The 25,450-nt window shown below is 59.6% G+C and overlaps 1 protein-coding gene and 1 non-coding gene across 2 annotated transcripts; one reads left to right on the top strand and one right to left on the bottom strand.

Annotated features, from left to right (window-relative positions):
* The first annotated feature begins 656 nt into the window (after nt 1–656).
* On the top strand, nt 657–777 carry LOC115599518. The gene has a single exon (XR_003988489.1). It is a non-coding gene; the product is annotated as a U2 spliceosomal RNA (small nuclear RNA).
* Nucleotides 778–1,331: 554 nt separating this feature from the next.
* CROCC (ciliary rootlet coiled-coil, rootletin) lies at nt 1,332–24,681 on the bottom strand. The gene is made up of 35 exons (XM_030463422.1): nt 24,544–24,681; nt 23,402–23,581; nt 22,396–22,479; nt 22,223–22,308; nt 21,353–21,518; nt 20,703–20,809; nt 19,910–20,083; nt 19,002–19,098; nt 18,288–18,383; nt 18,029–18,148; nt 17,788–17,924; nt 17,070–17,189; nt 16,277–16,421; nt 15,507–15,860; nt 14,727–14,920; nt 14,504–14,631; nt 13,202–13,353; nt 12,507–12,608; nt 12,301–12,435; nt 11,485–11,629; nt 10,422–10,647; nt 9,681–9,840; nt 9,419–9,586; nt 8,231–8,567; nt 7,323–7,450; nt 7,120–7,248; nt 6,271–6,411; nt 5,418–5,621; nt 4,486–4,695; nt 4,250–4,406; nt 3,771–3,820; nt 3,612–3,689; nt 2,467–2,598; nt 2,005–2,067; nt 1,332–1,901 (listed from the first exon to the last, which is right to left on the bottom strand). The coding sequence occupies exons 1-35, from the start codon at nt 24,676–24,678 to the stop codon at nt 1,851–1,853; spliced, it is 5,091 nt and encodes a 1,696-aa protein (XP_030319282.1). The 5' UTR covers nt 24,679–24,681; the 3' UTR covers nt 1,332–1,850.
* Between the last annotated feature and the right edge of the window lie 769 nt (nt 24,682–25,450).

Consider the following 25,450-nt stretch of genomic DNA (forward strand, 5'->3'; position numbering starts at 1 on the left):
ACTCCAGCCACCACACAGCACTTCCAGGGTAGAAGTGTAGCAGGAAGAGCCTTTCTTGCTCCAGAGGCTCAATGAGCTGCTGGCCTCTCCATGCCTCACACCAGAGTGAGCTGAGCTCTCCTCTGTGGGTGTGTGTCCCACCTTTATTGGCCCCCTGGCCTTGCTCATGCCCAATAGGGGCCTGTCCTAATCAGGCACAGGTGGACTCACACCCACTCACTGGCAATTCAAGGCACCTGGTTGACAATGTCTCTCTACACTGAGGGGCCCAGAACTGGACACAATACTCCAGGTGCGGCCTCACCAGTGCAGAATAGAGGGGGAGGAGAACCTCTCTTGACCTACTAATCACACCCTTTCTAATGCACCCCAGGATGCCATTGGCCTTCTTGGCCACAAGGGCACATTGCTGGCTCATGGTCATCCTCTTGTCTACCAGGACCCCCAGGTCTCTTTCACCTACACTGCTCTCCAGCAGGTCAGCCCCCAACCTATACTGGGCCATCGTGTTGTTCTTCCCCAAATGCAAAACTCTACACTTCCCCTTGTTGAATTTCATCATGTTTCTCTCTGCCCAACTCTCCAGCCTGTCTAAGTCTCTCTGAATGGCAGCACAGCCTTCTGGTGTGTCAGCCACTCCTCCCAGCTTAGTGTCATCAGCTTCTCGGCCTTTTGGCTAAGATCAAGTGTAGTATCTGTTCTTATCAGTTTAATATTGGAGGATTTCTGTTATTTCTCAGAAGGAATTCTCACTTTTGAGAGGATTTTCCTCTTTTTTTTTTTAAATTCTCTTTTTTTTTCATTTTGGGGAGGTTTTTCTCATCTCTTTTTCAGGGGGTCCCATTTTGAGGGTAGCTTCTCCTTCTTTTTGGTAGATTTGCTCCTTTTTGGGGAGGGTTTTTTCCCCTTTGAGTGCCTGGAGCTTAGAGAAAACCCTTTGTGGGGGGGTGTTTGGGGTTCAGTTCTTCTCCCATCCCACCCCCATGCTCAGGGCTTTGGGAACAGGAGGGATTCATCCTTCCCATGGGGCTCAACCCCCCAGGAAAGGGTTAAAACAGGGGATGGGGAGGCAGCAGCACCCCAAAAAGATGATGCCAAGTGGCTCTGGTGCATGTCCTCCAATAATAAATATAAATATTAATAGGTAATAAATGCTAATAACAACCCAAGAGCTGGAAGTTATTCTTTGCTTTTTATTATTTGTGATTATTTATTATTCTTTGTTATTATTTATTATCACTTAGGGACCTGAAGCAATCTGGGTGTCCCACTGCACCCCCATTCGGACATCCCCCCCTCCAGAATAAACCCCATCAGTACCAGTTTGGGTTTATCCACATTTAATAGTGGGGGACACACACTTGAAACCATCCCCTTGACACCCACATTTTTTCAGCCATTTAGCACCAAGAAAATCCTCAAACTCAAAAAAAAAAAGAGATCTAAATCCTGTTATTTGCCCAAACCCATCAGACTGGAGGAGTTTTTCTGTTAGAAAAAAGGGGGAAAATTAGGAGCTGGTGGAGAAGCATTGGGTAAGGGGAGAGGAAGAATAAATCAAGGTGCCAAGGTGGCTTTTCTAAGGTTATAAAAAGGTATTTTCAAACTTTTGGTTAAAAACTGCAATAAAAACAAAGCACAAGAAAAGGAGAACCGAGTGCCCAGGGCTCACACTGCATCAAAACTCCCTCTGGGTCAGTAGCTGGGGGAGTAAAGTGCAGGGGTTTGGGGTTGGTTTTTTGTTTTTTTTTTCTTGAGGAAAGGCAATGAGACAAAAATCAGTGGTTGGGGTTGTTTGGTTTCCCCCCCCCCCCCATGAGCTGAGCTGTGCCAGGCTCTGTGGGGGGACCCTAAATGCTGGTGGGGTGTGGGGGCAGCTCCGGGCCCTGCAGCAGTGGGACCTGGGGAGGATTGGGGGGGTTAAGGAGCAAAGGGGGAGGGGGCACAGGGCTGGGTGTCCCCCAGGGGGTCTGTGCCCCCCACCCCAGGGTGTCCCCCACTCACCTTCTCGTGGGGGGTGACACGTGGGGGGGGGGCAGAGCGCTGCTCCAGGGCTGACACCTGTGCCTGTGGGACATGGGAGAGGGGGGGTCTGTCACCACAGGGGGGGGCCCAAAATGGGAGGAGATCCCCCACATCCACATGCCCCCCCCAAAAAAAGAGCCCAGTGCCAGCACCAGCATCTCCCTTCCAGCTTGGGCCCAGCACCATCTCCCCAAACTGGGATGAACCCACACCAGAGCCCAGCACCATCCTGGTGCCAACACCATCTCCCCAAGCTGGGATAAAGCCCCAGGAGATCCCAACACCATTCCTGGTGCCAGCACCACCACCTCCCCAAGCTGGGACAAACCCAAACCAGATCCCAGCACCATCCCAGTACAATCCCCCAGTGCATCCCTCAGGTGGACAGCACCCAGGGGTGCCCCCAGCAGCACCCCCAAGCCCATATCCCCCTGTGCCCACCTGCAGGAGCTGGATGTGGTGCTGTGCCTGTGCCAGCTCCCTCTGGGCTGTGCCCAGGGCTCTGTCCAGCCTCCCCTTCTCTGCCCACAGCCTGGCTGAGTCCTCCTGTCCCTGCAGCTTCTCCCGTTCCACCTGCCCCAGGGAGGAGGGGGAGAAGAGGGTAAGGGTGGGGGGCATCACCCCTACCCCCTGCAAACCTCTCTCCAGCAGGTAACAGGTGTAAGGAACATTATAATTTTTGTTTTACATATTATATCTATATTTTTAGTTTTGCACATGCAATCATTGGTGACCCTGAGGACAAAGTCTCTAGAGGGGGCAGGAGGTGGCCCCTAGAAGTTGTTTTTCTTCAGTCATCTTGTGGACATGGGCCCTAGAAGGTGCTGTGCTTTGGGGGGGGTCAGGATGTGACCCCTAGATATCCTACTTTGGTGCTGGGGCAGGTGGTCCCTGAAAGGTGCTGCACTGGTGATGGGACAGGAGATGGTCCCTTGGAAGTGCTTTGCTTGGGTGACCCTGAGGACAAGGTCCCTGGGAGGTGTGACACTTTGGTGATGGTACAAGAGATGGTCCTGAGGAGGTGCTTTGTTTTGGTGACCCCGAGGAGATGGCACCTGGAAGGATCAGCCCTATGGTGATGGGGCTGAACAAGGTCTCTAACAGGTGCTGTGCCCTGGTGATGGGTGCAGGATGTGGTCCCTGCAAGATCTTCTGCTTTAGTGAGGGGGGCAGAAGGTCCTTAGAGGGTGCTACACTTTGGGGAGCTTAAGAATAAGGGTGGCCAGAAGGTGCAGCACCATGGTGATGGGTGCAGGATGTGGTCCTGAGGCTCTGTGCCCTGGCTTTGTTTTGGTGACCCCAAGGCCATGGCACCTGGAAGGTGCAGCACTATGGTGATGGGGCAGAAGTCTCTAGAAGGTCTCTAGAAGGTGCTGTGCTTTGGTGGTGGGTGCAGGATGTGGTCCTGAGGAGGGGCTTTGTTTTGGTGACCCCAAGGACATGGTCCCTGGAAGGTGGTGATGGGGTAGGAGCTGGTGTCTGGGAGGTGCAGCACCACAGTGATGGGTGCAGGATGGGTGCCACCTCCTGCAGGGGTCCCTGGGGATGTGATGCTGGGCAGGGGGACACCCCCAAGGTGGCCTCACCTTGTCCAGGGTCTTCTTCAGGGCACTCTTGTCCTTCTCCAGGCGCAGGGCCAGGCGCTCAGCCTCCCTCCTGTCCCCCTGGGCACGGGTCAGGGCTCTCTGCAGGGTGCCCACCCTCTCCTGCAGACCCCCCCGCTCCTCCTGACGCTGCCGCAGCACCTGGGGGGTGGAGGGGTCAGCCATGGCCCCCGGGAGGGTGTGAGAGGGGACTGAGGCTCAAGAGGGGTCTGTAGGGTGACACGAGGAGGGTCTGTAGGGTGCTGGGGCTGTAGGAGGGTGCACAGGGTGGAGGAAAGGATGGGTGGGGGTGCTGGGGGTTTAGGGGGGAGCCATAGGGTGATGCAAGGGGGGAGGGAAAAGGATGGTTTTGGGGGCAATAGGGTGCTGGGGAATCAATAGGGAGTTGGAGGTAGGACAATAGAGAGCTGGGGGTGCTGGGGGGGGCTCTGGGGGCAATAGGCGCTAGGGCAGGGGACAAAGAGTGCTGGGGGGGTTTATTTAGGGGATATTAGGAGCTGGGGCAGGGGACAAAGGGTGCTGGGGACTGCATGGGTGCCAAAGATACTGCATGGGGTGGAGGGGTGTCAAACCCTGCCGGGGGGACAGCAGCCCATGAATTTGGGGTGTCCCCCCCCCGCCCCTCACCTCCTGCTGCTGCCGCAGCCGCAGCTCCAGCTCCTCCCTGCCCCTCTGCAGTTCCTCCCGCTCCTCCCGCAGCTCCCGCAGCTGCTCCCGCAGGGTTCCCTTCTCCTCCCTCGCCTCCACCAGCGCCCTCCGGGCCACCTCCAGCCCCTCCTGGCACCGGGGGACACAGCCACGGTGACCCCGGAGCAGGGGGACCCCCGGCTGTGTGTGTGTCTCCCCCCTCACCCACCTGCAGTGCCCGCCGGTCCAGCTCCCCGGCAGCCAGGACACTCTGGAGCTGCTGAAGCTGCTCCTGGACCCCGGTGCCATCGGGTGATGGGGAGGGGGTGCTGGGGACATCGCTGGGGACAGTGGCCTTCGGGCTGCTCTGTGCCCAGAATGTGCTCAGCCTCTCCACTGCCAGCTGCAAGGTGCTGACACGCTGCTCGCTCCCGGCCAACTGCACCCAAAAAAACCAAAAACCACCCCAAAACTTCAGTGGGAGCGTTTTTCACTGAAACTGCAGGATGGGGTGGAAGGTTTCAGCGTGGCCAAGTGGTCCCAGGGTGACACCAAAGCCCCACACCCTGCTCCAGGCTTGGGGCAGAGCAGCTGGAAAGTGCCCCAAGGGGAAGGACTTTGGGGGGTGGCTGACAGGGGTCAAACATGAGCCAGGGTGTGCCCAAGTGGCCAAGAAGGCCACCAGCATCCTGGCTTGTGTCAGCACTGGTGTGGCCAGCAGGAGCAGGGCAGGGATGGTCCCTGTGCTGGGCACTGGGGAGGCTGCACCTCAAATCCTGGGGTCAGTTCCAGAACTGACTCCCCTCAGGAGCAGAAGGAGATTGAGGGGCTGGAGAGTGTCCAGAGAAGGGAATGGAGCTGGGGAAGGGCTGGAGGACATGGAGAAGGGTCTGGAGAAGTTGTGAGGAGCAGCTGAGGGCCCTGTGGGTGCTGATCCTGGAGCAGAGGAGGCTGAGGGGAGACCTTCTGGCTCTCTGCAACCCCCTGAGAGGAGGTTGGAGCCAGGGGGGGTCGGGCTCTGCTCCCAAGGAACAAGGGATGGGACAAGAGGAACTTTTGGCACAACTCAAGTTGTGCCAGGGGAGGTTTAGGTTGGAGCTGGGGAAGAATTTCTCCCTGGAAAGGGTTGTCAGGGCCTGTCACTTGTCCCTGCAGTGTCACCTGTCTCTGCAGTGTCTCAGCACGCTCCTGTGCTGTCTGAGTCTCTGCTCTCTGCTGTCTCAGGTCCCTCTGTGCCCTCTGCAGTTCCCCCTCCAGCACCCTCAGCTGCAGCTCCAGCCGGCGGCCCCGGCTCCCTGCAACCTCCAGCTGCCCCTTGGCCTCCTCCAGCTGGGCCTGGAGGGGCTGCACCATGGAGAGCTTCTCCTGCAAGGCAGGGGATAGGGACAGGGTGATTCCAGAAGGGATTGGAGAGTTAGAGTGCTGAGGTGCTCCTAGGAGGATCTGAAGAGCCAGCATGGAGCAGTGAGGGATGGGGAGATGGTCAGGAGGCTGCTGGAAGGGATTGGAGAGTTAGAAGGGAGTGCTGAGGGATGAGGGGATGGTATCCTCCAGGAGCACCCTGGAGAGACTGGAGAACCAGAATGGAGCAGTGAGAGATGGGAACATGGTCAGGGTGCTCCTGGAAGAAAGTGGAAAGCTGGAAGGGAGTGCTGAGGGATACGATGGTCAAGATGCTCCTGGAGGAGACTGGAAAGTCAGCATGGAGCAGTGAGGGATGGAGAGATGGTCAGGGTGCTCCTGGAAGGGATTAGAGAGCTAAAAGGGAGTGCTGAGGTGCTCCTGGAAGGGACTGGAGAGCCAGCATGGAGCACTGAGGGATGGCCAGATGGTCAGAAGGCTCCTGGAAGGGACTGGAGAGCTAAAAGGAAGTGCTGAGGGATGAGATGGTCAGGAGGCTCCTGGAGGAGACTGGAAAGCCAGAATGGAAGAGAGAGGGATGGGGGGATAGTCAGGAGGCTCCTGGAAGGGGTCAGTGATCAGGAGGAGATGTGCCCCTGATGGCCATGCCCACCTGGAGAGCTCTGTGCTGGGCCTGGGCACTCTGCAGGTTCTGTTCCAGCCCCACCACCTTCTCCTGCAGCTCCCGCCGCTCCCGCTCGCCCCACTGCAGCCTCTCCTCCTGCAGCACCCGCGTGGCCTGGGGGCTGCTCAGCTCCCCCCCCACACCACAGTGCCCTGCAGAGACCCCCGGGGGTCACCCACCACACCAGGGTGGCCATGGGGGGGGGGCACCCATTTTATTAGGGTTTATGGGGGGTAGGGGGGGGGGTTACCCATTTTATTGGGGTTTATAGGGGAGATGAGGGGCTTTTACCCTATTTTATTGGGGTTTATGGGGGATAAAGGGGGGGGATTATCAATTTTCTTGGGATTTACAGAGGATTCATGGGGAGTTTTACCAGTTTTACTTGGGTTTATATGGGATGTTATGGGGGGGAGATGAGGGTTTACCCACTTTATTGGTTTAAAGGGAATGGGGGTGCACCAGTTCTACTGGAGTTTCTGGGGGACGCTTGAGGAGATTTACTGGGATTTACAGGGCATTAACCAGTTTTACTGGGATTTACAGGAGATCCATCAGGGGTTTTACCAGTTTTACTGAGGTTTATGGGGGACACACAGGGACTTTACCAGTTTTACTGGTTTTACTGGGCACACGGCAGGGTTTTACTGGGCTTCATGGGAGGTTTTACCCATTTTACCAGGATCTGAGGGGAAATCCCACCAAGCAGCAGCATCACCCACCACACTTCAGATTCCCAAAAAGCCCCCGCTGTCCAGCAGGGCTCCAGCACAGGGCAAATCACCCTGAACCCCACAATTTGAGGGGATGCACCCCAAAAAAAAAACCAGCCCAAACCCCATCACCTTCCTCACTCTCAGCCACCATCTTCTGGAGCTGCCGTGCCCGGGTCCTGGCCTTGTCCCGCTCCTCCTCTGCCTCTGCCAGCTGCCTGCCCAGGGTGCCCACCTGCACCCGCAGCTCCTCCTGCAGAGACAAAACTGGGTGAAAAAAGGGGCTTTTTGGGGCTGAGAAAAGGGGAGGGGAATGGGGATCTGTACCCTCTCCCTCTGGGTGTCCTGCAGCTCCCTCAGGAACTCCCCCAGTGCTGCCCGCACCGCCTCGGGCTCGGAGGCTGCGTCGGTGTCCGGGGAGGAGCTGGGGGTCCCCGAGGCTTCTGGTCCCCCCCCTGTGTGGGGACAAACTGGGTGGCACGGGGACAACGGGGTGAAGCAGCCAAGAGAGGGTGGGAAGGTGGAAGGGGATGTGGTGCAGTGGGGTGGAGCCATGGGATAGGGGGGATGGAAGAGAAGGAGTGATGGGGACCCCAGGGATGCAGGGGATGGAGCAATGGGGTGATGGGGGGGGCTTACAAATGCAAGGGACTGAGTAATGGGGTGATGGGGGACCCCTAAGAATGAAGGAATGGGGCAGAGGGGATCCCAAGGATTTAAGACATGGATCAATGGGAGATGGGGGTCCCTAGGGGGTACAGGGATGGAGCACTGGGATATGGGGGATCCCTGAAGGTGGAGTCATGGGATATGGGGGTCTCCTGGGGGTGCAGGGAATGGACCAGTGGGGTACTGGGAACTCCCCAGGGATGGATCAATGGGATATAGGGAATCCCTGTGAACACAGGGGATGGAGAATTGGGATATGGGGTCTCCTGGGAGTGCAGGGGATGGAACACTGGGGTACTGGGGACTCCCCAGGGATGGATCAATGAGATATGGGGGATCCCTGGGGGCACAGGGAATGGAGAACTGGGATATGTGGGTCCCTTGAGGGTGAGCAGGATGGAACACTGGGAAATGGGGGATCCCTGGGGATGGAGCACTGGGATACGGGCGTCCCTGGAAGTGCAGGGGATGGAGCAGCACTGCAGAAGCCCTTGCAGCAGGAGCAGCAGCAGGAGGCTGCATCCCCTTCACCTCAGCAGGAGCTGGGGTTCCCCATCACCTCTCACCCTTGCCGGGGGGCCGTGTCCCCGCCCGGGGGATGCCCATGGTGCGGCGCAGCGCGGAGCGGATGCCCCCCAGGCGGCTCTCGGTAGCCCTGCGCAGCTCCTCGCCCCGGGCCAGCTCCGCCTCCAGCCCCTGGGCCCGGCCCTCGGCCGCGCTCAGCTTCAGGCTCAGCTCCGCAGCTTCGCCCCGCGCAGCCTCCGCCTTCAGCCGCAGGTTCAGGGTGTCCGCAAGCAGCTTCCGCTCGTTGCCCCGAGCCTCCTCCAAGCTGCGGGACAGCTCCTTCTCCCGCTGCCGGAATTCCTCCTCTGCCTCTGCCAGGCGCTGCTGCAGGGCTTGGAGCTGAGGGGAGGGGAGGTGGGGAAGGGGGTGATGGGGAGAGTTGGGGTGCAGGGGGGGAGGTGGGGTGATGGGAGACCTCTGGGGATGGAGCAGTGGGGAGTTGGAGATGCAAGAGATGGAGTAATGGGGTGATGGAGACTCCAGGGATGGAGCAATGGGGTATGGAGACTCTGGGGATGGAGCAATGGGATGATAGAGATCCCAAGGATGGAGCAATGGGGAGTTGGAGATACAAGAGATGGAGTAATGGGGTGATGGAGACTCCAGGGATGGAGCAATGGGATACTTGAGACCCCAGGGACAGAGCAATGTGGTGATGGAGATCCCAAGGATAGAACAATGGGGTGATGGAGATGCAAGAGATGGAGTAAGGGGGTGATGGGAGACCCCAAGGATGCAGGGGATGGAGTAATGGGATGATGGAGGATCACAGGGATGGAGTGATAGAGCATGTGGGACCCCAGGGACACAGCAATAGGGTGATGGGGACCCCCAGGGATATAAGAGAGAGAGCAAAATGATGTGGGGGACCCCAGGGCGGCAGGGGAGGGAGCAGCAAGGTGATGAAAACCCTCGGGGATGCAGGGGACAGAGCAATGGGGTGAGGGGGACATAGGGGACCAATCAGTGAGGTGATGGAGACAACCAGGGACATGGCATCAAGCAGTGGAGAGCAGGGACACCCAGCGACAGAGAACACTGGTTATGGGGTGACAACTGGCATGGAGATATGGGGTGAAGGGATAGGGACACCAGGCCAGGCAGGGCACCCAGCTGTGGGGTGATGGGAACACTTTGGGACACAGGACATGGAGCAGTGGAGCGCTGGGGACACGGGGGGACCCTGTCACCTCCTTCCTGGCTGCCTCTGTGCCTGCCTCACTCTCAGCCACCTTCTGCCTGAGGCCAAAGGCTTCCCGGTGCCTCTCCTCCTCCCGCTGCTCCCCCAGGGCCAGGCGTGCCTGCAGCTCCCCCACCTCCCGGCTCTTCTTGCTCTTCTCACTGTCCAGGTCCTTCATCTGCCCAAGGAGGAGTTGAGAGCACCCCCAATGGGTGGGTGGGAGTCCCCACCCTCCTCCTCCTCCTCCTCCTCCCCCTCCTCCTCCTCCTCACCTGCCGCCGCAGTTCCTGCAGCTCCCTGCGTGCATCCAGACGCGCTCGCTCCAGCTCCCGCAGCTGTGCCCGCAGCTCCCGCACCTCCCGCTCTGCTGCCACCCTCCCCTCCTCCACCACCACCAGCTGCTGCTCCTTCTCCTCACCCGAGTGCTTCAGGCTGGGGGAGGGAGAAGAAGGGGCTGGTGTCACATCTGCTGCCACCACACTATCCCCAGCGTGACCTCGTCCTGAGCATCACCCCCCAAGGCATCCCCACCGTCCCAGAAAAGTCCCCCCTCAGTTATTGTCTTGTCCCAGGAACCACCCCAACCCCAAACATCACCCTCCAAGGTGCTGCAGCACCTCACACAAGTCCTGCCTCAGGCATCCTCTTGTCTTGTCCCAACCAGCACCCCAAAACTGCACATCACCCTCCAGCTCATCACATCACCCCATGCAAGTCCCTCCTTGGTCATTCCCTTATCCCAAACATCACCCTCCAGCTCATCCCACTCAAGTCCCACCTTGGTCATTCCTTTGTCCCAAACATCACCCCAACCCTGAACGTCGCCCTCCAGAGCATCCCACCACCCCATAAAAGCCCCCCCTATGTCACTCCCTTGCCCCAGGCATCACCCCAACCCCAAGCATCACCCTCCAAGGCACTCCACCACCCAAGCAAGTCCTCCCTGGGTCACTCCCTTGTCCCAACCCTCCAGCTCATCCCCCATCCCCCCCAAGCCCCACTTTGGGGGTTACCTGATGCGCTCTCCCTCTGCACGCCTCAGCGCTGCCCTCAGCTCCTGGTTGGAGCGCCTCAGGGTCTCCTTCTCCTTGGCCTCATCCCCCAGGGCCCGTTGGGCCTCCAGCACCTTCCTCTGCTGGGTCTCCCCCAGCACCCGCAGCTCCCGGGCCTCCCGCTGGGCCTCCCGCAGCGCCCGCTGCCCCGCAGCACGGGCCTCCCGCAGCACCCGCACCTGCACACCCCACACCCAGTGGTTATGGGGTTTTTGGAGGGTTCAGAGGCATTAAGTGGATATTTTAGGGGAAAAGGATGTTTTATGGGGTTTTTTTGAGGGTTCACAGCGGTTGAGGAGGGTTATTTTGGGGGGGAAAACATTATTTTGTGGGTTTGGGGGGGTGTTCACAGGGGCTAGGGGGAATATCTGGGGGGAAGGGTGTTTTATGGGGCTTTTTTGAGGGTTCATAGAGTTTGAAAGGATATTTTGGGGGAAAAGGTTGAGGAAGGTTATTTTGAGGGGAAAAGGTTATTTTGGAGGGAAGAGGTTATTTTATGGTTTTGGGGGGGTGTTCACAGGAGTTAGGGGGAATATCTGGGGAGAAAGGGTGTTTTATGGGTTTTTTTTTCAGGGTTCATAGAGTTTGAATGGATATTTTGGCAGAAAAGGTTGTTTTATGGGGGTTTTTTGAGGGTTGAGAAGGGTTATTTGGGGGGGGGGAAAGGTTATTTTGGAGGGAAGAGGTTATTTTATGGTTTTGGGGGGGTGTTCACAGGAGTTAGGGGGAATATCTGGGGGGGAAGGGTGTTTTATGGGGTTTTTTTTCAGGGTTCATAGAGTTTGAATGGGTATTTTGGGGGAAAAGGTTGTTTTATGGGGGTTTTTTTGAGGGTTCACAGGGGCTGAGGAAGATTATTTTGGGAGGAAAAGATTATTTTGGAGGAAAGGGTTATTTATGTTTTTTTGGGGGGGGAGCTTCACAAGGGTTACGGGAGATGTTTTGAGGGGAAAAAAAGTTGTTTTTTGTGTTTTTAGCAGGTCTTGACAGGGTTAGGGGGATGAAAGATTGGGGAGGTGGTTTGGAGGGGGTTTTACCTCCCGCAGGGCAGTGTCCCTCTGCTTGGCCACTGCTGTGGTTTGTTCCTGGAGGGCTCTGGCCTCCTGCTCGTGGGCCACTGCTGCCTCCTCTGCCTGTGCCCGCAGGCTCTGCAGCTCTGCAGCCAGGCTCTGGGGTTGGGGGGGGAAAGGAGAGCTGAGAAACAACCCCCCCCCCAACATCCAGGTATGTGGGGGACCCTGGGTGGGGTTGTGATGGGGATGGTGGAGGGATGGAGGTGTAAGCTGAGCATCCCCATGGCTCAGGGGGGGAGATGGGGAGGTGCAGGAAGAGGGATCACTGGGGGGAAAATGGGGGGAGAACTTTAGGTTGGGAGGTTTGGGGGGGGCTACAAGGGGGATGTCCAAGTGTGGGACCTTGCAATAGAGGGTGCCCAGACATAGGGCTTTGCAATGGGGGGGGCCTGAGGAGTGCCCAGGCACAGGGGATTGCAATGGAGGGGCCATGGAGACCACCCAGACATAGAGCTTTGCAATGGGGGGGCCATGGGAGCTACACCCAGACATGGGGGATTGCAATGGAGGGGCCATAGGAACTACCCAGACATGGGGCTTTGCAATGGGGGGGCGATGGGGGCTATCCAGACATGGGGCTTTGCAATGGGGGGGCTATGGGGGCTACCCAGACATGGGGCTTTGCAATGGGGGGACTATGGGGGACACCCTGGCATTAGGGCTTGCAAGGTGGGGGGACACCCAGGCACGGAGGTTTGCAGACAGGGCTATGTGGGGTGCTGTGCCACTCTGGGGAGGGGTCCCAGGACCCCCAAGCCCCCCCCCACCTGCTCTTTCTCCTGGTGCCCCGTGACCTCTCGCCGCCGCTGCTCCAGCTCAGCCGTGGCCTCAGCCAAACTCCTCTGCAGCCCCTCCAGAGTCTCTGCCAGTGCCGCCCGCTCCTCCTCCTGCAGTGCCAGGGCCTGGGGAGGGGGACAGCTCTGTCAGGGGAGGGGGACAGCAGACCCAGGACGTGGGGGGGACACACACAGACCTGTTGCTTCTCACTCTCCCGCTGCCGCCGCATCGCCGCCAGCTCCGCCGCCAGCTCCTCCTGCTCCCGAGCCAGCCGGCCCCGTTCAGCCTCCAGCTCCTCCTGCCCCCCCCAGACAGCAGGAATGCACCCCCAAAAATCACCAGTGTATCCCCAGAAAATCAGGATTGTACCCCCAGAAAATCAGAATCGTGCCACAGAAGCGTTGTGCCCCGGCAGGTAGCATCGCCTTCCCCAAAAGGATCAGAATTGTGCCCCCAAACGTCAGGGTTGGGCCCCAAATTAGTGCTGAATACCTAAAAATCAGACTCACACCCCAAATATCAGCCTCATGCCCCAAAAATCAGCCTGCTGTGCCCCAAAATCAGCATCCCATATAAAAAAAAACAAAACAGCACTGGACCCCAAAAATCAGCATCCCACCCCAAAATCAGCTTCCCACATACCAAATACCCAGCACTGACCCCCCAAAATCAGGACTTTACCCCAGGAATTAGCACTGAATCCCCAAAGACCAGCCTCCCACCCCAAAAATCAGCATCCTGCATCCCAAAAACTATCAGTGACCCCCCGAAAAATCAGCATCTCACCCCAGGAATTAGCACTGAATCCCCCAAAACCAACAGCGGACCCTCGATAACCAGCACCCCACCCCAAAAGTCAGCCCCGCACCCCAGCCCCCGTCCCGGTCCCACCTTCTGGCGCTGCAGGCGGTCCAGCTCCTGGCGATGGGCGGTGCTGGCACTCTGCAGTGCCACTGTCACCGCCGCTGCCTCGGCCGCTGCCACTGCCTGGCGCCGCTCCTCCAGCTCCCGCTCCCGCTCCAGACGGCTGGCACCCAGCTCGGCTGGGGACAGGGGACACCCCCAGGTCAGTGGGGACACACACTCAGGTCAAGTGGGGACACCCCCAGGGGAGTGGGGACACCCCTAGGGCAGCGGGGACACCCCCAGGGGAGTGGGGACAACCCCAGGTCAGCAGGGACACCCCTAGGTTAGTGGGGACACCCACTCAGGTCAGTGGGGACACCTCTAGGGCAGTGGTGACATCCCCAGGGCAGTGGGGACACTCACTCAGGTCAGTGGGGACACCCCCAGGTCAACAGGGACACCCCTAGGGCAGTGGGGACAACCCCAAGTCAGCAGGGATACCCCTAGGGCAGTGAGGACACCCACTCAGGACAGTGGGGACACCCACAGGGGAGTGGGGACACCCTTAGGGCAGTGGGGACATCCCCAGGGGACTGGGGACAACCCCAAGTCAGCAGGGACACCCCCAGGGCAGTGGAATCAGCCCCCAGATCAGTAGGACAGTGGGGGGGAGGGTTAAGGGAGTGAGGGCATAGGGGGAGGTGGTGGCAGCAGGATTGGGGTGGATGGAGGTGGGTGGGGAGGAGGATGAGTATGGAGATGGGTGGGGATGAAGATAGAGATGGATGGGGATGAGGATGATGAAGATAAAGCTGCATGGGGAAGAAGATGAGGATGGAAGGGAATAAGAAAAGATGGAGATGGATGGGATGGGGATGAAGATAAAAATGTAGATGGATGGGAATGGAGAGGGATTGGATCAGGATAAGGTTGAAAGTGAAGCTGGATGGTGATGGAGATGGATGGATGGATGGATGGATGGGGATGAAACTGAAGATGAGGATAAAGAAAGGGATGGATGGGGATGAAGAAGGGAATAAGGATGGGAAAGGATGAGGATGAATGAGCACAAGAAGACAGGGATGGGCATGGATGGATTTGAACAGGGCTGAGAATGAAGATGGGGCTGAGGATAAGGCCACAGGGAGAGGAAGATGCAGCTGAAGCTGAGGATAGATAGGTGGGGATGGAGATGAGCAGGGATGAGGATGAGCAGGAGTGGGGATGAAGATGAGCACGGGTGGGGATGAGGATGGATAGATGGGGATGAAGATGAGCAGGGATGGCGATGGGGATGAGGATGAGCAGGGGTGGGGATGAGGATGGGGATGAGGATGTGCAGCTCACCCTCCAGTCCCTCCTTGGCCTGGAGCAGGGTCCGTGCCTCAGCCTCCAGGTGCCGGGTGTGGGTATCCCGCTGGGACAGCTGCTGCTGGAGCTGGAAGATGCTGCTCTCCAGCGCCTCCTTCTCCACCCTGCCGGGACACCGGGGCGATGCTGCCGGAACGGGGGACACGGGGCCCGCACACACCTTAACACCCCCCCACCCGCCCCCCCCGCCAGGACCCACCTGAGCGCTGCCACCTCCTGGGCCCGCTCCTGGCCCTGGCGTTGGGCGGTGGCCAACTGCACGGCCAGGCTGGCCCCTTCCTTGGCCAGTGCCTGCCGGCTGCGGGCCACCTCCTGCAGCTCCTCCCGCAGCCGCTCCTGCTCCCCCCGTGCGTGCACCAGGGCCCGGCCCGCAGCACCCTGCTCCTGCACTGCCTGCCAGCACCCAGCACCCAGTGACCCCACAGCACTCAGTGACCCCATACAGTGACCCCATAGAGCACCCAGTAACCCACACAGCACCCAGTGACCCCATACAGTGACCCCATAGAGCACCCAGTAACCCACACAGCACCCAGTGACCCCCAGGAGCCCCATACAGCACCCAGTGACCACCCAGTGACCCCACAGCACTCAGTGACCCCATACAGTGACCCCACACAGCACCCAGTGACCCCACACACAGAACCCAGTGACCACCCAGCATCCAGTGATGCACCCAGTGACCCCACCCAGCACCCAATGATCACCCAGTGACCCACACAGCACCCAATGACCCCACACAGCCACTGTGGTCCTTCCAGTTGCCCTCTCAGCCTCCCAGTCACCCCATGCATCCCCTCCCAGTTGCCCCACACATCCACCATGGCTCTCCCAGTCACCCTGTACAAACTCCCCACCGCTCCCAGTTGCCCCATGCACCTTCCCAGTGACCCAGAGCCCCGTCCTAGTTGCCCTGTGCACCCTCCCAGTTCCCCCATGCCCCTTCCCAGTTGCCCCCAGCCCCGTCTCCGTGTCCCACCTGCCCCAGGAGCTGTCGCAGCCTCAGCTGGTGGCTTCGCAGGATCCCGAGCTGTCCCCGCAGCCCCCGGGTCCCCTCCTCGGCCTCCCTGCGGCCCCGCTCCAGACCCCGCTCCAGGCCCCTCCTCCGGCCCCTCTCCAGCCGTTCTCTCAGCTCGGTCACCTCCATTCCCAGCTCCTCTGCCCGCCGCCTCCCGCTCTCCCGTTCCCGCTCCAGCCCCAGCACCAGCTCCCGCCGCTCTCGGGCCAGCCCTGCCGCCAGCTCCCCGGTACGGGCCAGGGCTTCCCGCAGCCGGGCCTGCTCGGCCACCGCCACCCGCTGCCCCGCAGCCAGCTGCCCGCAGCTGCACTGAGCCTGGGGACACGGGGGAGGCCATGGGGACACCCGCTGCCTGGGGACACCCCGGGGATACCCACTGCTGGGGATGCCATGCGGACACCCCGGGGACACCCACTGCTGGGGATGCCATGGGGACATCCACTGCATGGGGACACCCTGATGACACCATGGGGATACCCACTGCATGGGGACACCTGGTGCTTGGGGACACCACGGGGATACCCACTGCTTGGGAACACCATAGGGACACCCAGTGCTTGGGGACACCATGGGGACATCCGCTACTTGGGGACACCGTAGGGACACCCCAGGGACAACATGGGGACACCCTCTGCTTGGGGACACCCCAGGGACACCCACTGCTTGGGGACACCCCGGGGACACCCAGTGCAGGGGCTGTGTCACTTGGGGTGCCGGGGTGGGGGTCCCACCTTGCTGAGTGCCCGGCTCAGCACCTCCCGCTCACCCCGCGCCACCTCCGCTTCCAGCGCCGCGCGGCTCAGCGCCTCCCGCACCTCCAGCACCTCCCGACGGGCATCCGCACGCTGCCCCGACAGCTCCTCCACCTCCTGCTGCCTGCAGCACCCACCCTCAGCACCCACCCTGCAGCACCCACCCTCAGCACCCACCGTGCAGCATCTGCCATCAGCACACACTCTGAGCACGCACCCTGCAGCACCCACCCTGCGGCACCCATTTGGATGGGGGGCAAGGAGATTATTGCAGCACCCACTGAAGTTTTGCATCCCACCTTCAGAGGGGCCTCAGGGGACCCTATTTTTTTTTTTTTTTGGGTGGGGGAGGGCTTGAGCACCCACTTTGAGGGGAGGAGAAGAAGGGGCTGCAGCAGCCACCTTTGGGGTGACAGGGTGACAGCACCCACCTTGGAGGGGGCTTCTGGGGAGTGACTGACTTGTGGGGGGATGTACAACACCCACTGAAGTTTTCCATCCCACTTTTGTGGGGGGGGAGGGCTTGAGGGGACTCACTTTGCATATGTGTGTGTCTGGGGGGTGCAGCACCTAGTGGGTGTGGGGACAAGGTGGCAGCACCCACATTTAGAGGGAGTGGTGGTCAGGGGACCAAAGTGGTACAGGGGGCAGTGGGGGAGGCTGCAGCCCCCTGGGGGGTGCGTGTCCCTGTGTCCCCCCTTGCGTCCCACCTGTTTCCCTCCCCATGTCCCCCCCATGTTGCCCTCCCATGTCCCCCCTCCCGTGTCCCCACCGGAGCTCCAGCTGCTGCCGGGTGCTCTCTGCCTGCTGTGCAGCCTGGGCCCGCGCCTCCTCCAGAGCCTCTGCCCGCTCCTGTGCCCCGACCAGAGCCACCTCCACCTCCTCCTGTGCCCTGAGAGGGACAGAGGGACACAGCTGGGACAGAGGGATGGGCGGAGTGGGACAGAGGATGGATGGATGGATGGATGCACAGCGGTGGAATGGTGCATGGACAGATGGACAGGGGTGGACAGCAGTGGGATGGAGGGTAGGGGGATGGGGGTGGGTGGGACAAGGGACAGCTGGACAGGCATAGGGACAGACTGACACCAGTGGGATAGGGGACAGACGGACAGACCCACACTGGTGGGATGGCAGATGGACCAAGAGATGTGAGGATGCAGAGGGACAGATGGACAGAGGGGGGCAAGTAGAGGGACAGCCATGGAGGAAGGGACAGAGCTTGGGACAGACGGACAGAGCTTGGGATGGACAAACAGAGCTTGGGATTGACAGAGCTTGGGACAGATGGATGGAGCTCAAGAGGGACAAACAGAGTTTGGGATTGACAGACAAAGCTTGGGATGCACAGAGCTCGGGACAGACAGATGGGGCTCAGGACAGATGGACAGAGCTTGGGACAGGCAGGGCTCAGGACAGACAGAGCTTGGGATGGACAGATGGAGCTCAGGAGGGACAGACAGCACTTGGGACAGTCCCACCCCCGGTACCTGCGCATGTCCCGGTTCTGCTCCTCCAGCTGCTCCAGCCGGGCCAGAGCCCGGTCCCGCTCCCGCCGGCACCCCCCGGCCTGAGCCCCCAGCTCCTCCAACTGCCCCCGCAGTGCCTGGGCCTCTGCCCGCGCCTCCTGGGGGGGACAGCAGCCTCAGCCACACCGCCGTGACGTCACTGTGACATCATGATGACGTCATGGGAGGGGGGAAGGCTGTGTGTGTGTCCCTCCCGGTTCACCTGCAGCTTTTGGCGGTGCCGGTCCAGGGCGGCCCGAACGGCTGAGAGAGCGGCGGAGGGCGGAGGGGAGGGAGATGGAGGGGACAGGGACGGCTGCAGGGGATCCTCTGCCAGAACTGCCTGTCAGAGGGGAGGGAAACTGAGGCACGGGGGGGGGAAACTGAGGCACGGGAGGGAAACTGAGGCACGGGGGGAGGGAACTGAGGAATGGGGATGATGGAGAGCATGGGGATGAAGGGGAGCAGAGGGACCCCCTGACCTGGGTGATGTCCCGCAGCACCCTCTGTAGCAGCTCCAGCTCGGAGCGCAGAGCCTCCAGCTCAGCTGGGGAGGGGTCCCGGGCACGTGCAGCCTCCTGCAGAGCCCCCCAGGAGTAGGCTCAGGGACCCCCATACTTCTGTGCACCCACCCTGCAGGGTGCCAGCCTGCCCAGCAGCAGTGTCCCCCCAGTGTCCCATGTGTCCCCCCAGTGTCCCTCCTCAGTGTCCCCCCAGTATCTCCCACAGTATCCCCCCTGTTTTCCCCCACTGTGTCCTCCCAATGTCCCCAGTCAGTGTCCCCCCAGTGTTCCTCCAACTGTCCCCCCCACTGGCCCAAGTATCCCCCAGTGTTCCCCCAGTATCTCCCAGTGTGCCCCCCAGTATCCCTCCCAGTGTCCCTCCCACTGCCCCCCCCCCCACTGGCCCCAGTATCCCCCCAGTACCTCCCAGTGTCCCTCTGACTGTCCCCCCGGCACTGGCCCCAGTATCTCCCAGTGTGCCCCCCAGTATCCCTCCCAGTGTCCCTCCCACTGCCCCCCCCCACTGGCCCCAGTATCCCCCCAGTATCTCCCAGTGTCCCTTCGACTGGCCCCCTCCACTGGCCCAAATATTCCCCCAGTGTCTCCCAGTGTTCCCCCCCAGTATCCTTCCCAGCGTCCCTCCCACTGTCCTCACAGTGCCCCTCCCAGTATCTCCCAGTATCCCCCCCTCACCAGTTCCTGCAGCCTCCCCTGCAGCTCCTGCACCTCCCGCTCCTTCTCCCCCTTCTGCTCCCGGAGCTTCTCCAGTGCTGCTGTCACCTCCTCCAGCCTGGGCAGCACCAAGACCCCACCCCAAAATCAGCCCAACACCCCCCACACCAATAAACCCAACCCCTCCAAGCCCCCCACCCCCTCCCAGATCAACACGACCCCAAACAATTCCCCCAAAATAATCCCAAACCCCCAAAATCACCCCAAACCACCCCAAAAACAACCCTAATCCCCAACCCCAAACAATTCCCCCAAAATAACCCTAATCCCAAACCCCCCAAAATCACCCCAAACCACCCCAAAAATAACCCTAATCCCCAAACCCCTAAACATAACCTCAACCCCAAACAATTCCCCCAAAATAAACCTATTCCCAAATACCCCAAAATCACCCCAAACCACCCCAAAAATAACCCTAATTCCAAACCCCCCAAAATCACCCCAACCCTAAACAATTCCCCAAATATAAACCTAATCCTAAAACCCCCAAAATCACCCAACCACTGCAAAAATAACCCTAATCCCAAACCCCCCAAAAATCACCCCAACCCCAAACAATTCCCCCAAAATAATCCCAAACCCCCCAAATCACCCCAACCCCAAAAATAACCCTAATCCCCAACTCCAAACAATTCCCCCAAAATAAACCTATTCCCAAATACCCCAAAATCACCCCCAAAATAACCCTAATCCCGAACCCCCCAAATCACCCCAAACCACCCCCAAAAAAACCCTAATCCCGAACCCCCCAAAATCACCCCAAACCACCCCAAAAAAACCCCTAATCCCAAAACCCCCAAAATCTCCCTAACCCTCCCAAGCCCCGCCCCGCCCTGGTCCCGCCCCTGGTTCCGGTCGGGTCCCGGTACCGGCAGCTCAGGGTCCTTGTCTCGCTGTCCCTCTGCTCCAGGTGCTGCTCCAGCCGCTGCCGTTCCGCACCCTCGCGGCTTTCCCGCATTCCCAGGTGGGAGCCCAGGTGCAGACACGCGGCGTGGGCAGCGCGGCCCGTGCGGGACAGGTCCTGCTGCAGGTCCAGCAGGTCCCTGCCAAGGGACAAGGGGACAGCTGCTCACTGAGAGCCTGGGACCTCCAGGAACCTCAGAAACCTCCAGGAAACTCTCAGAGACACGGGGGTGACCTCCAGGAACCCTCCCTCCAGGAGACCTCCTGAGATCTTCAAGAATCTCTCAGAGACCTTCAGGAACCCCTTAGAGACCTCCAGGAACCCCTCAGAGACCCCCAGGAACCCCTCAGAGACCCCCAGGAACCCCTCAGAGACCTCCAGGAACCCCTCAGAGACCTCCAGGAACCCCTCAAGAGACCTCCTGAGATCTTCAAGAATCTCTCAGAGACCTCCAGGAACCCCTTGGAGACCTCCAGGAACCCCTCAGAGACCTCCAGGAACCCCTTAGAGACCTCCAGGAACCCCTTAGAGACTTCCTGAGATCTTCAAGAACCTCTCAGAGACCTCCAGGAACCCTCAGAGACCTTCTGGAAACTTCAAGAATCTCCCAGAAACCTCCCAGGACACCTCAGAGACCTCCAGGAATCCCTCAGAGACCTCCAGGAACCCCTCAGAGACCTCCAGGAACCCCTCAGAGACCTCCTGGGATCTCCAAGAACCCCTCAGAGACCTCCCGGGATGTCTCAGGACCCCCTCACCTTTCCGTGCTGGTTTTCACCTCTCCGAGCTGCCTCCTGCAGGCCACCACCTGCCTCCAGAGGGTGAGGAGCCGGCTGTGCTCGTTGCTGAAGTAGGTGTTGAAGGACTGGGGAGGACACACACAAAGTGGTGTTGGGCCCAGCTGGGTCCTTCCTGGGCCATCAGATCTCCCTGGTCCCCTTTTTGAGTCCCCCACCTGCCCACGCTCCCCCAATCCCTTCTCCTGGTGGTCCCCACATCCCTCCTGGTGGTCCCACATCCCTTTCCATGTCCCATCCTTAGATCCCTCTGCCCCACATTATCCCATAACATGCCTCAACTCCACCACCCCCAAATTCTTCTCTGTGCAACATCTCCTATGGTCCCACATCCCTCCTGGTGGCCCCATAACCCTCCTGGTGCCCCTACAACCCCCCTGGTGGTCCCACATCCCTCCTGGTGGTCCCACAGCCCTTTTCCATGCCACATCCCCACCACCCCCATAACCCTCCTGGTGGCCCCACACCACTCCTGGTGGCCCCATAACCCTCCTGGCGGTCCCATACCCCTCCTGGTGGTCCCACACCCCTTCTCCATGCCACATTCCCACCATCCCCATCCCACTCCTTGCCCCATCCCCTCGAACCCCCCTATCCCAGGAGGTCCCCACCTCCTCCTCACGCCTCCACTCCTCCTCCCGCTGCTCCAGCTCCTCCCGGGCCCGGGCCCAATCCGCTGTCACCTTCCGGATGTCCTCGCTCAGCGCCGCGTTGGCAGCGTTGGCCTGAGCCAACTGCTCCCTCAGCAAGGAGTTCACCTGCACCAGGCTGCTGCTCCTGGGGTGGGCAGGGACACAGGGAGGGGGAGGATGGAGATGGGGACGAGGGAGACGAGGGGGACGAGGGGGACGAGGGGGACGAGGGGGACGAGGGGGACGAGGGGGACGAGGGGGACGAGGGGGACGAGGGGAAGGATGATGATGGAGATGGAGAAGGAGATTGATGATGGAGATGATGATGGATGAGGAGGATGAGGAGGATGAGGAGGATGAGGAGGATGAGGAGGATGAGGAGGATGAGGAGGATGAGGAGGATGAGGAGGATGAGGAGGATGAGGAGGATGAGGAGGATGAGGAGGATGAGGAGGATGAGGAGGATGAGGGGCATGATGAAGGGGATGATGAAGGGGATGATGAAGGGGATGATGAAGGGGATGATGAAGGGGATGATGAAGGGGATGATGAAGGGGATGATGAAGGGGATGATGAAGGGGATGATGATGGGGATGATGATGGGGATGATGATGGGGATGAGGAGGATGGTGATGGAGATGATGATGAAGGTAGAGGTGAGGATGGAGGTGGACATGGGGACAGAGATGGAAATGGGTTTGGAGATAGGTATATGGTGGGGAAGGAGGTGGGGAAGGAGGTAGAGTGGGATGGAGACCAAGATAGAGATATAAATGGGGATGGTGGAGATGAGGAGGTCACTCACACACATCCCTGGGGTGTTCCTGCAGCTCCCCAGCCCCCCCTCACCTCTGCTGCTCCTCCTCCAGCCGGATCAAGGCGTTCTCCAGCTCATTGCTGCTCTCCTCCTCCAGCTGTGAGCTGCTCACATCCAGCTGGCTCTGTGGGGACACCATTAACCCAACTCGGGGGGGCAGGGAGTGTCTGGAGAGAGGAGGGACCTCCCCCACCCCACCCCTCACCGTCAGCCTCTCCTGCTCCAGCTCCGTTGCCTTCTCCAGCAGCTGCTGCTCTGCTTCACCACATTTCTTCTTGTACTGCAGCACCTTGGGTGGAAAATGGGGTGAGTGACACCACACTGGGGGAGGACATCCCCATAATCACCAAATCCCAGACTGGTTTGGGTTGTAGGGACTTTAAAGCCCAGTCAGGGACACCTCCCACCAGCCCAGGGTGCTCCAAGCCCCATCCAACCTTCAGCACTGCCAGGGATGGGGCAGCCACAGCTTCTCTGGGAAACCTGGGCCAGGGGCTCAGCACCCTCACCCCAAACAATTTCTTCCCATTGTCCAACCTCAATCTCCCCTCTCCAAGTTTTAACCCATTTCCCCTTGTCCTCTCCCTAAACCCCCATGTCCAAAGCCCTCCCCCAGCTTTCTTGCAGCCCCTTCAGATATTGGAAGGTTGCTCTGAGCTCACCTGGGAGCCTCCTCTTCTCCAGGCTGAACAACCCCAATCCCTCAGCCTGGCTTCCCAGGGAGCTGCTCAGCCCTCTGAGCATTTCAGTGGCTCCTCTGGACACCTTCCAGGAGCTCTGTGTCCTTCTGGTGCTGGGGACTCCAGAACTGGACACAGAACTCCAGGAGGGGTCTCAGAGGAGCAGAGCAGAGGGGGAGAATTCCCTCCCTCAACCACTCTCTGTGCTTCTGCTGATGCCCCCAGGACATGGTTGGGTTCTGAGCTCCCAGCACACACTCAGGGCTCATGCTGAGCTCCTGGTTCACCACCACCCCCAAGTTCTTCTCCTCGGGGCTGTCCTCAATCCTGTCACCTCCCACCCTGTATTCTCCTGGGATTGCCTCCCCCCAGGTGCAGAACCTTGCACTGAACCCCATGCAGTTTGCACACCCCATTTCTTGGACACCCTCCCTTCCCTCCAGCCCGGTGGCTCCACCACACACTTTGGTGTCCTCAGCAGGTGGCTGCCTTTGATTCCCCTCTCCCATTGTCCTCTTGGAATGGTTTTACCTTGGCTTGGAGCTTCTGGACCAGCTGTGCTTGGCGCTGCTGCCCCTCCTGGTACGCCTGCAGCTTCCTCTTGTACGCGCTCTGCTCCTCCTCCAGCCGCCGCCGCAGCTCCAGGTTCTGCTGGGCCAGACCCTGCCCCACCTCTTGCTCACCCCCCTCTTGCCGCAGGCTCTGCTCCAGCTGGGGGGAAAAGGGGACACACACCAGGGAACCCCCCCAGTTCCCAACATTCCCCAATTTCAGGAGGAAACCCCAAACCCCCCCATCCCCAGCATCCTCCGGCTCCACCCGCAGCACCCTGTGGCTGGGACCCCCCAGGTCCTACACCCCCCCCAGTGCTCTTCATTCCACCTTCAGCAGCTGAGTGTTTGTCTTTTTTGGGGGGAGGAATAAAGCCAGGAAAAGAAACTACAATTTGGTTCTCCCAGGAGCCACCTGCAGCCTCTGGGATTTGGGCTTTTGGAGGGAAATAAACCCAAGTCCCCCTGATTGGATTCTCCCCAGGAGCCACCCAGGAGCATCTGGGATTTGGGCTTTTGAAGGTAATAAACTCTTAATAAATCTAAGTTTGCTTCTCCCCGGGAGCCACCTTCAGTATCTGAGATTTGGGGTTTTTTTGGGAAATAAACCCAGAAAAATAAACCCACATTTGGTTCTCCCCAGAACCATCCTCAGCATCTGATATTTGGGCTTTTAAAGGAAATAAACCCAGAAGTATAAACTTAAATTTGCTTCTCCCCAGAGTCACCTGCACCATCTCAATTCACTTTGAGGTTTTTCTGGGGGGAAGGGGATTAGACCCCAAACTCCCCAGTTTGGCTCCCACAGCTCCCAGCTGCTGCCCTGGGCCCATTTCATTCCCGGTGCTGGGGCAGAGGGATGGGAAGCCCAGGAATGTCCCCAGGGGAAGTCCCTAAAACCCGATGGATGGAATAAAACCAGGATGAGGGGGGAGGAGAGGGACACACACACTTTTTGTGTCCCTCAGGACAAGTCCCAACAGGTCAGGACAGGTCTGGACACAGCCCCCCCATTCCCACCCCTGGGATGACAGTGCCAGGGCTGGGAGGATGGGGAAGGGAAATGCCTTTGCCAGGCTTGGATTTTGGGGTGAAAAAGGGTGAGTTTGGGGACTGACTGACCCGCTCGCTGATGGCGTTGTACTTGATGGCCAACTCATCCCTCTCGGCACGGCTCTGGGCCAGGAGATCCTCGACACGGGACAGCTCCTGCTGCAGGACCCGGTTCTCCTCCTGCAGGGACAGCAGCGAGGACATGGCCCCGCCTGCTGGAGGAGAGATGTGGGAGCTGGCACCGGGATCCGGCCCTGGGGTGGGATCAGGCACCGGGATCCAGCTCCAGGATAGGGATATGGCACTGGGATCCAGCTCCAGGGTAGGGATATGGCACTGGGATCCAGCTCCAGGGTGGGATCAAGCACTGGGATCCAGTCCCAGGGTGGAATATGGCACTGGGATCCAGTCCCAGGGTAGGGATATGGCACTGGGATCCAGCTCCAGGGTGGGATCAAGCACTGGGATCCAGTCCCAGGGTGGGATGTGGCACCGGGATCCAGTCCCAGGGGCGGATATGGCACCTGGCACCAGGATCCAGCCCTGGTGTGGGATCAGGCACTGGGATCCAGTCCCAGGGTGGGATGTGGCACTGGGATCCTGTCCCAGGGTGGGATAGGGCACTGGGATCCAGCCCTGGTGTGGGATCAGGCACTGGGATCCAGCCCTGGGGTGGGGATATGGCCCCAGAGTGGACACTGAGAGTTGCACCCCCAAAAGCACCTCAGATCTGCAGTTGCACCCCCAAACTGGTGCAGCTTTGTTTGCGGTTCCCAAGCCTCTCCAGGTTTGTGTTTGGAGTCACAAAACCACTGCAGGGTGAGAGCTGCAATCCCCAAAATGCTGCAGATCTGGGCTGGCAACCCCAAACCCACTGCAGATTGGCAGCTGCAACCCCAAAACTTCTACAAATTTATGTTTGCAACCCCAAAACTGCTGCAGATTTGTTTGCAGTCCCCAAACCTCTGCAGGTTTG

The sequence above is a fragment of the Calypte anna genome, chromosome 21 (genome assembly GCF_003957555.1).
Source record: "Calypte anna isolate BGI_N300 chromosome 21, bCalAnn1_v1.p, whole genome shotgun sequence".
Lineage (NCBI taxonomy): Eukaryota > Metazoa > Chordata > Aves > Apodiformes > Trochilidae > Calypte > Calypte anna.

Excerpts from the sequence above, each read along its gene's own strand:
- CROCC (XM_030463422.1), bottom strand. The coding sequence starts at position 24,678 with ATGTCCTCGCTGCTGTCCCTGCAGGAGGAGAACCGGGTCCTGCAGCAG. Across the intron at positions 20,810-21,352 it reads AGTGGAGGCGTGAGGAGGAG|TCCTTCAACACCTACTTCAG; the intron begins GTGGGGACCTCC and ends TGTCCTCCCCAG. Across the intron at positions 7,451-8,230 it reads GACACGGCCCCCCGGCAAGG|GGGGGGGACCAGAAGCCTCG; the intron begins GTGAGAGGTGAT and ends GTCCCCACACAG.